The following is a 12,588-nucleotide window of genomic DNA, read 5'->3' on the forward strand; positions in this document are numbered from 1 at the left end:
TATTGTGCGTTCCTCTTATAGCTTTAGTCATACAGGATGAATATAGATAAATCACCACATCCTGTACGACTAAAGCTATAAAGGGTAAGAATTAAGTAGATACCGTGCGTATCTGGCCTTTTTTTTTAACTTTAAAAAGAAACAATCACTTTTTGGTAGGATATATTTTTTGTCGATTTGTAGTTGGACATCAATATTTTGAGGAAAGGTATCAATTAAATTAGATGGTAAATGTTTTCTCAAGCATGGATAGGTAACTACTTTGGTAAATAATATGAAAAGTATGTAAATAATACGAGTGTGTAAAAAATATTCATTTATATTCAGACCAAACAATGTTACACATTTCTAAATAACATGACAATACTTTAATTTAGACCTATGAATACTTTTCTCCCCAGTTGATCATCGTAACACAAATACATACATGGCTCCCGTAGGCACTATCACAGATACAACTGTTCCACTTCTTCTCCCTGTCTACCCCTGTTCCTGTCCCTTTCTTACAACCCCCCCTCCCCCTCTATTTTATTAAACTTGCGGCTATTTACAATGGCAACAACACACATTTTAGTTTCCTATCTAAACACTCGCTGCTTATAGGCAATCTAATTTACTATACATACAAAAAAATCATAATTATGTGGACCTGGTTATTTTTCTAATAGAATATGTAGATTTTACTATTTATCATGTTTCAATACATAATCGTGTAGACACATAAAAGAAATCTGATTTTCAAATGACGAAGAAACTTACAGTGAAAAAATAAAGCATTGTAGAGTTGTAAAAAGCATCATCTACTACGATATTTTTGAATGGGTATGAAAGTTGTAAAAAATAACAAGAGTTACTACAATCCTTTTTTACAATTGGTATCAAAGTACTAAAAACTTACAAGAGTTACTACAGTCCTTTTAACAGTTGGTATGAAAGTAGTAAGAAAATAACAAGAATTACTACGATCCTTTTTACAACTGGTATGAAATAACTAAAAAAGTTACTACAGTCCTTCTAACAATTGGCATGAAAGTAGTAAAAAAAGTTACAAGTATTAATTACCACAGTCCTTTTTTCAATTGGTGCGAAAGTTATTTTTTAAAATACAAGATTTACCACAGTCCTTTTCCCAATGAATATGTAAAATGTAAAGTTTGCCAGAAAAAATGTGAAATTTATATCAATATTCCCATTATTGTAGAGATGTGTGAAATCAATTAAAATATAGGTTGTATTTATAAAACATTCATATTATGCAGGTAAAAATGAAATTACAATAAATCATCCTTAATGTTTTAGAAACAATTAATGTTTTATCTGTAATTTATGTTAACATATATTTTTTTTAATCAATGGAAATAACTAAGCCAAACTTTGGTATTCAATACGTATGTACTACAATAGCAGTTGGAATTTTAAGCAAATTTTATAAATTTTCATACCAAATTACCTAACTTGATTTAGGTATTCAAATTTTTTTTATTTATTCCTGCATCACCAAATATTAATTTTTGTGTATAAAATACAAACCTTAGATAATAATTAAATCAATTTATATCAGCAACAGGTAAGTTCCTATAGTTAAATTAATTAAAAACTCATCTAAGTAAACTGTCTACTTAATACTATACATACATATATTAGTAAACTCAAAACCTATTTTATTCATTGAATGGTTAAAAATATCTTACAACTCTAAATAATAAATTAAAGCGATTATACATTACATCAAAAGTCTTATAAAATAGGATGACGTAATTCAATAGATTTAATTATTTGCTCAAAAATAAAAATAAAATAACTTTTTAATTGAAAATGTCCACCAAAAACAATAAATAGGAGGCAGTAAACAATATTTAAAACCGTTTACATATCTATTTCTTAAAAAGATACAGTAAAAATTAAATCAGTTTAATTTTTCTTACATTCAAATTTAAAATATTCAATACGAAGAAAAGCAATTACTAAAAGTAATAGCAATTTAGATCTGAAGAAGTAAATTACTAAGAACCTGAATCGTGCAATCAAATTAATTAATTAAGTAAGTAACATCATGACATCACACGAATTAATATAAATAAAAATAAGAAAAATGTACACAGTTTCTTAACGCCTATAAATCATTGCTAAGGTATTTGATTCTTGTCACAGTGGTGCCTTTGACAAAATCCAAATCAAACATTACAATTCTTACATTATTTTTTCATAAAACAAATTTTAATTTATCAACCAAACAATGGTTATTCTGACTGTCCATGGTTTCCACTGGTTCCAGTGGAAAGACTTAAAATTTTACAATTTGCAGGGGTAACTAAATGGCATCAAAAGTCTTCAAAGAGCCGAAGTTCTTCATTGTCCAGAGATCTTGCTCCTTTCCAGTCTGTCTCAGGGTACTCGTCAAAGTTACTGGTGTCTCCTTCGTACATCACTTGGGGCACAATTGGAGGCTGGGGACAAAAATGTATGTATTAGGAAAATAGTAGAAAGTCAGGAACATTAATATTGTCTAATGCTTGACCGGAAAAGCTTTCTTGCCAAAAAAACACAAAAAAATCGTACTGCTATTATAAACATTAAAAATTTACAGCATAGTTTTCGTTTGAACATTGCCATCTATTTCTTTTTAACAAGGACGCTTCTTTTGATTAATGCCATCTATGTGAAATTTGCTGAAACTTTTTAGCGAGGACACATATTACTTTTTATGAGTGCCACACCTTTTAACTTGTTGAAAGATTTTAGTTCAAATGTTTTTTAATAGATGTCAATGAAGTAATGTTTTATTTCAAATAACGCTACAAAAATGCAGTGTAAATATTACGAGACGCGTAAGGTCGGAGTAGTGAACTGTAAATAGTGACTTTTAAGCCGGACAAAGGTCAACGGTTAACTGTCGCGTAAGAATGTAATAAGTAAGCACGAGTAGTTCATTGATCCTTCTCAAATTACAACTAACCTGCAGTTTTCGGAGGAAGACATCCTGCCAGTCAAGGTGCTTGAACCAACGGTGCCTCTTTACGTCATCAGCACCACACTAAAAATAATAGCAATGATTCAAATTTGTACACTCGTAGGGTAAAAAATTGTATAAAAATGCACATATAGACGAACCATTTTAACCTTGTGATTATTATTAATTAGTAACTTCTAAATTAATGTAAAAGGGTAAAAAGGACGTTAGTTTATATTGAAGTTCACCGAATTGATTATAAATCAAAGGCATGTAAATGGGGTAAAGTACAACTCAACGTCGACAATGTTTGATTAGGTTATAGGTATTTTAATTACCTTCATGTTGCCCAGCCTCTTGGTTCTGTCGGGTACGAGCAACCTCTTGATAAGATCTTTAGCCACGAGATCTAAGTGCCTGGCCCACTCCACCTTCCCACTCAATATCTTCTCGTAGATACCGAAGGGATTGTTGTCGTAGAAGGGGGGATAGCCCACCAGCATTTCGTAGATAAGCACTCCTGGAAAAATTAATAAAAATCAATTATGACATTTTACAGCTATTATATTAATTGTCGTCAGACACCTTGGAAAAATAGTTTCATAATAATATGTAGTAGGTTGCCAGTGGCTTTTAATCCCATTTAACCAGAATTGCCCTTTAATTTCAAATTGAAGTATATATTAATTTTTTAATCAATATCTTTCTAATACTTTTCTAGAAAATTTCCTAAAAATAAAAGAGCATACCGCACGATGACAAATCCGTATTCGTTTAACACATTCACGTACACACCGTCTATTGACATCGTTTTAGAGGAGATGTTATATACGGGAGCCGAACTGCCGAACTGAACCTTAACTTATGGGAAAGGAACAAAGCAACCGCAAATGGCGCGAAACGCCGCTTGCAGTTGCTTCATTCCTTTCCCGTAATTCGTGGCTCGGTTCGCGTTTAAATTAGCAAATGTATACGTACCATTATACGATGCAACATACTTATACGCCTTTTAGTCAGAGACGCGATGTGACATAACAGACAGGGAAGTCAAGCCATTGCATAGTATATAGCTCACTTATTTGTGTAACAAAGCGAACACTTCGGTACTTGATAGTGTCACACCCAAAGATTATCATTTTTTATTACTGAATGACTTCACAAAACACATGTGTCGTGTGACAAAAAACTCGTCCAGCATTTTCGCCAAGAGTCCGTCAATGTGTTAAATTACTTATTTGTACAGATAAGTTCCCATTGCCTCTAAAAAGCTTCAGTTTAATAAGTGACTCGAATTAATAATGGTAAAGAATATATTAGAGTACATAATAATAAACATTTCGATATTGGTACAGTAACACTAAATGGGCACCTAAATTATTAATTTTAGAAGTGATAATAATTCTATATTTACAGCTTAAAATGTTAAAATCCCTATGGCACACTAAAATTTATGATTGGCAAAACTTCAATTAACGGGAGCAGTTATAAATAATCATACTGAATTTACCACCTTATTATATGATCATATTATAACGCCGTGATTTAATTTGTAAATAGATATTTACATCTCTTGGCAAAGCTAGGAGAAGAAGACAGTATTGGAGCCAGGTAATTCAGTCTATCTTTTAATAATATATAGGTTCGTTGCTTTCACAACAGGATAGGTGCAGGCACTGATGCCAAAGTAGAGTGTTATTAGAAAATTAGAAGCCACATAAATTACTTTTATATAATGATTAGAAAATAAAACATTATGTTTAGCAAACTTGGGTTGGTGCCGACCGCCGACCTAATTACTTACTATGTAAGTAAACTTCATATTTTAATGTTTTTCAGTTATTTATTTAAAAGCAAAAGAGTTAACAGGTGAACTTTGGAGTGAAAAGTGATTTTGAAGGAGTAAATCGATAAGAGTGTAAGGTTTTTAGTATTATCATTCTCGGGGAGAATAACGAATTGTGATGCTTAAAAAGGTAAAACCCTAAAACTACACCACCCATTGCAATACACTGTAAGGTTATCTTCCTCGCACTCAATAAATGCTGGCGTCCCACAGGGATCGGTTCTGTCTCCGACTTTGTTTTTGTTGAACATAAATGACCTCTTGTCTTTTAAAAAAACAAAAAATTATAAACCCTCATAGAATTTGGATGTCTGTATATACACTGAAGATTATTTATTATAAATAAAAAACGAATTATTAAAAAAATATATGTTTTAAGAAATTACCCAGGGCCCACCAGTCGACCGCCTTGTTGTGTCCCTTGGACTGAATAATCTCAGGGGCCAGGTACTCGGGGGTTCCGCACAATGTCCACGTCCTGTCGGTCAGCTTCTTGGCGAACCCGAAGTCGGTGATCTTCAGGTGACCGTCTCGATCCAGCAGCAGGTTCTCCGGCTTCAGATCCCGGTACACTATGGACTTGGCGTGCAAGTAGTCTAGGGCGCACACTATCTCTGCTGCGTAGAAATTACCTGGAAATTAAAAAAAAAATTGTAGTTCAACCAAAAACAAAATAATGTTCCCTATTAATTATTGTTGTCCCCGGAAAGAAGGGGGATGCGATTGGGGTGTGCAGTGTAGTAAGCCACCCCACCAACTACCGCTAGCGAGTTACTAATAAAACGTGGCAACGTGCCCTCTCTGCGCATGGAGAGAGACTTCTGAAGACACGTTCGCGCGCCTTATTTTGCTTGCTATCTAGCTATAGTAAAAAGGTCAAAACCAATTGCATTGTGGCTAGCCACAAAAAAGAATCTTTCTATAAATCAGCGTGGTCGAGGAACTGCATCTGCAGGTCGATGGTTCAAATCCTGGCACGCGCAATTAAATTTTATTTGATTAATTTGTGTTGTTTCACAAATAATTCATTTAATGCAATATATATGGCATTTTTGCGACACATCCCAGAGTGGAAGATACTCTCACTATAGGCCTGGTGGTGAATGCCACCATTCGTGTTGAAACGTTGCTTAAAATGGCTTTAGCTGTGTTTGGAGACAAGATCCGAATAGCAAAGTTCTTCCCCACCTAACCCTGCCCCATCTCCATCCCCTCCCCACCACCTTCAGCCTCATGACATATCTTAATTGGGGATGCCATAGTCTCACTGGCTTCAGGTGGTTGGGAATCTTGTGCGGTATCCATGTAACTTTGTTTGGTTTGTAACTTAGTAACCGATTTTTATGTTGTCCAGCCACTGAGAGCTGCTCTTTTTTGAAAGATAGAGAGTGGAAAGGTTATACCGAATCAAAATGGACCAAAACCGCCTACTTTGCAGTGGTAAGTGGGGTTTATTACATCGACACATATCGATCTGTTTATTCACCACAGCAAATAAGTGGTTAATATCTTCAAATTATTGGTAATCTGGTTAAAAACGGGATTGCTGATCGTTTCCTGATAAACTTCTAATAAATTCCTAATATATCGGAACATTTGTCAAGTACCTGCATTTGCCTCTATAATATATAAGGATTTTTATGAACACGGGTTCTGACATTGTGATAATACATTCGTATTTTACTAAAATTTTATCCGGAAAAATATCAATTCATTCGTTAAGGGCCTGCAATCCCATTTTTAATAATTTGCAGAAATTCTTAATAAATTAGCAACACTGATATCTTTGCATAAAACCAGCAAAAGAGCGGAGAGCCACTTGACAACAAGAAAACCATTGTTTGAAAGATACCCGTCGACACTTCAGAAACATTTTTCAGAGCTGTCGACTTCACTAACAAAATTAGTACATTCCACTTACTTGGCCAGGACTCAGTGGCGGCTCGTGACTTTTGAGTGTACTAGAGGGGTAATATTAAAAAATGGCATTATTGATGTTGTTTAGTCCAAAATCATTTTTTTATTCGTTATTTTTTATGACGATTTTTTAGAAAATCGGTGTAGCGCACTGCCAAACTGAGTATGCTGAAATTTATCATGTAAAAAAACAGAATTTAAAAAATATATATTAAACATTTTGGACTAAACTTGGATTTTTTAAACTTGATACTCTATCACACTCAAAAGCCACAGAACGCCACTCACCAGGAGTCCAGAAGGTGGAAGAGACAATCAGTACAAAGCTTTTGTGCACAATACAGTATATCCCTCTCCTCTAATATACCAGGAATAAATCAATAGTTGGTTCCAAGTTACATGACATTGCGGTTCCTGGTGTTAAGGGGAGAGTTTTTTCTTCCATAAGGGTAGCCAAGTGTTTTCATTAGGCATTTATGCTAGCCTTCCAAACTTTCAAATTGACAAACTTCAATCAATGTTTAATGCGGCAGCAAGGCTCATAACCGGGGTTTCAAAATATTCGCACATTTCAGAACACCTTCGTAACCTTCACTGGCTCAAGGGCCCTGAAAGAATCCAGTACAAACTGTGCTGGATGGTGTTTAAATCCATCAATGAAATAGCCCCACCCTACATCTCTGAACTATGCGTCCCGGAAAACACTGGTCTGAGGAAGTCAACTCTTAGATCAGCAACATCATCAGCTTTAGGCAGACTGATAGAACCTATGCGCAAGCCAAATACTAAGTTTGGTGATCGCGCTTTCGGAGTATCTGGGCCGAAGGCTTGGAATAAACTCCCTCCGGAACTAAGATCCATAACAAATCCAACCGAATTCAGGTCTAAACTAAAACTTACCTTTACCTTAAATTAAATATACCATTCCTAAGAGAAAGTCCAGTTATATTCAATTTTCCAATTATGTCCTAAATCCTGTATCTAAATTTCGCTAATAAACAATAAGATAATGTTAATTAAGTGTTAATCTCAAGTGACCTACCAGGTAAGTATTGTACTGTATATTATCTCCATAAATAGTTAAGTAATAACATAGATCACTGTAGAAATGTATTGTTTCTGCTATCGTGGTACGAGAACACGCCGTCAGATGGAATGCAGGAAAACACTTATTCTTCTTGACATATAAATTTATTAATTCACAATATAATTGCAGAGGATCTTATTTTCCTCTGCTCAAACTTAAACTGAAAGAAATAAAGGTCTAGTTTCCTTTATTATTCATGGTTTTCTCTAGGTTTACATAAACCTAGTAATTATCTCACGACTGACTACGTAGGTACGCATGTATCTACCAGTTATTTCAACACTGCCCTTTTTCTGGGAGGTATCTGCATTTAAACTAAATTCTTGAAGGACATATTACAAAAATAAAGTTGTTCCACCCGCTCGTCGGAAAACAACATTCTTAAACATAAAAGATAATGCACTTAACTATCCTAAATAATACAGACGTGACTTAAACAATACAAATATTTTAAAGCGATTATTTTAAGGGAGATGAAACTTTATTTGGGGTTTTTATTACTATGGGACAGGGGTGGGAAAGATATTAGAAAATTTTTTTAGGCATAATGATTTAACTAGGGTGATCATAAAATGTCACGAATTCTTAAAATGATACACAAACAAGACAATATTTTTATAAAAATACCAGGCCAATGAATTATTTTATTGTAGGGTCGAATGTGCAAATGTTAACGTGGGAAACTATGCTAACTTTGAAAATACGAACTGAGGGAACGGGCCTGAAGGTTAAATTTTACTGAGCAATATGTAATAGTCGCATTCTGGAAGATCCATGTATTATAAGTTTGTAAAGCGCCCTTGAGGTGATTTTGCACAAAAACGGCGCTATACAAGTCATCCAATTATTATTATTATTAACCTTGTATAATATATCGCTGTTTGAACGCATCAAGGGTCTTTGACCAGTGTGGGGCCAAGAGGTCGTCACGTCTTATTCAACTTTTCGACATGTAAGTAAGTTTGTCTGTTTATGTGGAATATCCGTGCATTCAATGAATCACTCTCTCAGTTGCATTAGCGCTGGTTTCGTAAACTTGTAATTAACCATGTTTTGGCAACTCCCGCCATAGCAGACAATCAATCAGCCTGTCCGCTGTCTTGCCAGTAGGTTTTCTTCTTTAAGGTAAACGCAAATCATATTATATGAAGATACCAATCAATGTTTATAATGAGATCATCGCTTTCATGTCTTTACGATATTAATATACTCTCCACCACATTAATATATTTAACAATTACCATTGTAACTAAATACTAACCAACTAAAAACTGTGATTGGCATAAACCTAAAATTTCAATAATCGAATTAGAAAATTAACAAAGCAATTTTTTGTTTGAACAAACGCTAGGTTTTCGATTTGTAGATGACTCTATTATTTCGACTACTATTACTACGACTAATTTGTAATAATTCACAGAAATTTCACGGAATAATAATGATGATTAGATTATTTGTATGGCACCGTTTGCGTGAGAAAATCACCTCAAGGGTGCTTAACAACTCAATTTATGCATTTAATCTATTCCTATCTCTTAGACTTAGTGATTTACAACTAAGACTTTTAACTAGTGACTTAAAACTATACATTTTTTATGACCGAGTGGGAATTTACACAACACATCTATAATATCACTTACAACTACGGCTTAAACTAGAGATTTACGACTAACATACATATTTACGTTTACAAATACAGATTGTTATGATTTCTGCCCGTGGTGTCAGTGGTAAGGTATAAAATATTACAAAAATAGTTTACACATAATAAATGGTTATTACATTAAAGTGGGTAGACAAGGAGAAAAATCCACTGGACTGAGCAATGAAATACTGCTGAAAAAAATGCGGTTATTATTTTGGATACAAGTTGAGACGGTGAGACTTTTACTAGTTTTGCTCTGAACTCAAAATATGAAGGGAGTTTGTTCCAAGCAAATGAAAATAAATTCCTCAGGGCCTATGTCATCTTTGGGGATGCTGTGCGGGGTCTTTTTGAGATGGGTCGGAAAATGGGTCTTGAAGAGACCCATGTTGGAGGAGGGAGGAAACACGAAAATCTTTCCATGACCAAACTGTTAAACTCAAGAACAAGTCGAAACGACCCGTTCTCGTGTGATAAATAATGTCAACCATGTATAAATGTTAGCCGCGCGTTGGGTCATGTTTCTCGACCATGCACCGGTGCCGAAGGGATAAGAAATGATACTAGTTTGTCCGAGCATCTTCCATTGAAATTCCGGTAGAACATTCCCACCTAATGGCTGTGGTCCAAAGTAAAGCAATATGTTTGTTAAGAAAGGGGAATCTATCAAACGGACCATCCATTTCTGCACTGAGTCAAGGATGTTTTTCAAATATTTTACGGCTTCAGTTTGGGTTTTAAATTCTAGTTTAATCTGAAAACTGGGTGGAAATACATAATTGGTATTATCGTTAAAAAGTTTATGTTTGTTTCACTTGATCGCGATGTTTACCTCGACGTCTTTTATCATTCACTTCCACGTCATACATTCTCCTTACATCTCTTTCTTCGGTCATTACATAGCCTAATTCTACCATACACAAGAATTTGTTTCATTTGATCGCACCATGTTTTCCTCCACGCCTTCTAACATTCACTTCCACGTCCATACATTCTCCTTACATCTCTTTCTTCGGTCATTACATACGCCTAATTCTACCATACACAAGAATTTGTTTCATTTGATCGCACCATGTTTTCCTCGACGCCTTCTAACATTCACTTCCACGTCCATACATTCTCCTTACATCTCGTTCTTCGGTCATTACATGGGGCGTCCCCGACTTTTTCTACCTTTCACTTCTGTAAACCATATTGTTAGTGTTAAAAAACATAATATTTACTTTACTTGGACTCCTTACATCATTCCAGCGCAGAGATAATGCATTAAGGACGGGTTGTTTCGAAGAATTTGAACAATTCATCAAATTTCAACGTTCATTTTCAAGTTCAAGTTCTTAGAATGATTTTTTCAGGTTCTGTTTTTATTTCAGTTCTGACAAGCAACTAGCCTATATTTATATAATAACAGAACTTGAATAGGACTTTCACAGAACCCGAAAATGAACGTTGAAATTTGATGAATTGTTCAAATTATCCCAAACAACCCGTCCTAAATCTTCCACGGACGTCCCTGACTTTTCCTACCATTCACTATTGATTAACACATTTTCACTGTTAAAAGTTAAAACATTTTATCGACTATCTTTGTTCTCACTATCAAGTGATAACGTAGTAAGAGTGTGTGAATTTTTTCTGTTTATGTTTTAAAATCTTTCTACAATAATGTTAATTTTTCTTTTGATTCAACATGGCACTTTTTTCCATCATCACTATGAAGTAGGTGACACCACCGTAAGGTAACAAGGAGCGATGTGCGCTAGCTTTTATAAACATGCGAGAAGACAAGAAGTATAAACTCATGTTTTATAGGCGTAAAAATAGGTCATTTTGTACTAAGTATAGCATGGTTGCAAATTGATCTTAGTACTAAATAATCTTTAAAAAAATGATTTTATATGGAGAAAAATCAGTAGTGCTGATTTATTAAAATCTTGTTAAAAAACTGATAGCGGGCCTTTTCCTACTAAACTATTAAAACTTTCATATCACGTGTTCATGCAGCTGCGTTTATCCTATTATTATACATTGATAAAATGCGAAAATATTATTTTTTTTATGAAAATTCGTTCCGACATCGCCATAACACATTCGTGTATTACTGATAGTTTATTATGAAATCTATAAATTCATTGATTAAAGGCCTGCTATACCGTTTTTAACAGGATAACGAATAATATGATGAGATTTTTAATAAATTTTAAGTATTTTTTGAAACAGCTAAAACAATAACAAAAACCAAAAAATACTTGAAGAACTTAGTAATTATATTATTAAATTTGATTTAAATTAAATTTTAAAAAATTAAATGGAGTTCTACGAATTAAACACAAAAACAATAAATAAATCTTAGTACGTTCAACCCTTCCTACCCGACTTTTTGGCATTTCCTAACCCCTGTGTTAAATATAATACTACTATGTATCAAAGAGACGTAAGCATCAACTATTAAAGAGCTTTGATTCGGATTTGATAAATCAAAATATTCACACAGAGCGCACATAGACGTGATTAGCCCATTGCGAGACTGGAGACCGTTTGGTTGCACCGCAGAATTAATAACCTGGACAGAAATAAATCCCAAGTCTGACGGGGACAGGCAGGTGGCAGATCAACATGATCGCTGGTCTCTAGTCTTTAGTCTCCGTGGCGTTAAGCAGAGCTCCGGGCAAACTTCCATAGTCATCAAACTACGAGACGTAGGGCCGGCGAAAACGTAAACACGTCATTGACGCAAGTGTGCCTACGTGATATTCTAACTTCTGGATACAAAAAAAATTGTCTACGTACGTTAAAACTCTATTTTGGAACACAGAGAAACGCAAAAGTGTTTGACATGTAAAAAGCAAATATGAGAAAAAAAGTAGGACAAAAAGAGTGTAACGTCCTATCTGGATACTACTGTTTTTCAAAACTAGCTCAGATTTTGAAAATAAATATTTTATTCGCCTTATTAAAAATACAAATTTTTGTTGTAACTCCGATTCAATGATCTGTAGAACTTATATTTGTTTTGATTTTCAATATTGGATCTGATTGTGAAAACAATTCAGTCAAGCTATAAATTAGCTAACAAAATTGTTTTGTTTGAATGAATGAATTTATAATTCTTTATTTCTTTTGTTTAAATTTTTTACCGATTTCGA

The 12,588-nt window shown here is 34.1% G+C and overlaps 1 protein-coding gene across 1 annotated transcript in view; it reads right to left on the minus strand.

The window, feature by feature from the left end:
- Positions 1-303: 303 nt before the first annotated feature.
- The window catches only part of Pka-C3 (Protein kinase, cAMP-dependent, catalytic subunit 3), a 139,217-nt gene continuing 126,932 nt past the window's right edge, over positions 304-12,588 (minus strand). The window contains exons 4-7 of the mRNA XM_089631313.1: positions 5,180-5,425; positions 3,289-3,470; positions 2,957-3,034; positions 304-2,447 (exon numbers count right to left, since the gene is read on the minus strand). Coding sequence (XP_089487439.1) covers positions 2,322-2,447; positions 2,957-3,034; positions 3,289-3,470; positions 5,180-5,425 — 632 coding nt within the window. The 3' untranslated portion in view covers positions 304-2,321. The remainder of the gene's footprint in view (positions 2,448-2,956; positions 3,035-3,288; positions 3,471-5,179; positions 5,426-12,588) is intronic.

The sequence above is a fragment of the Hesperophylax consimilis genome, chromosome 4 (genome assembly GCF_061612785.1).
Source record: "Hesperophylax consimilis isolate HC1 chromosome 4, BYU_Hcon_1.0, whole genome shotgun sequence".
In the NCBI taxonomy this organism is placed as follows: Eukaryota; Metazoa; Arthropoda; class Insecta; order Trichoptera; family Limnephilidae; genus Hesperophylax; species Hesperophylax consimilis.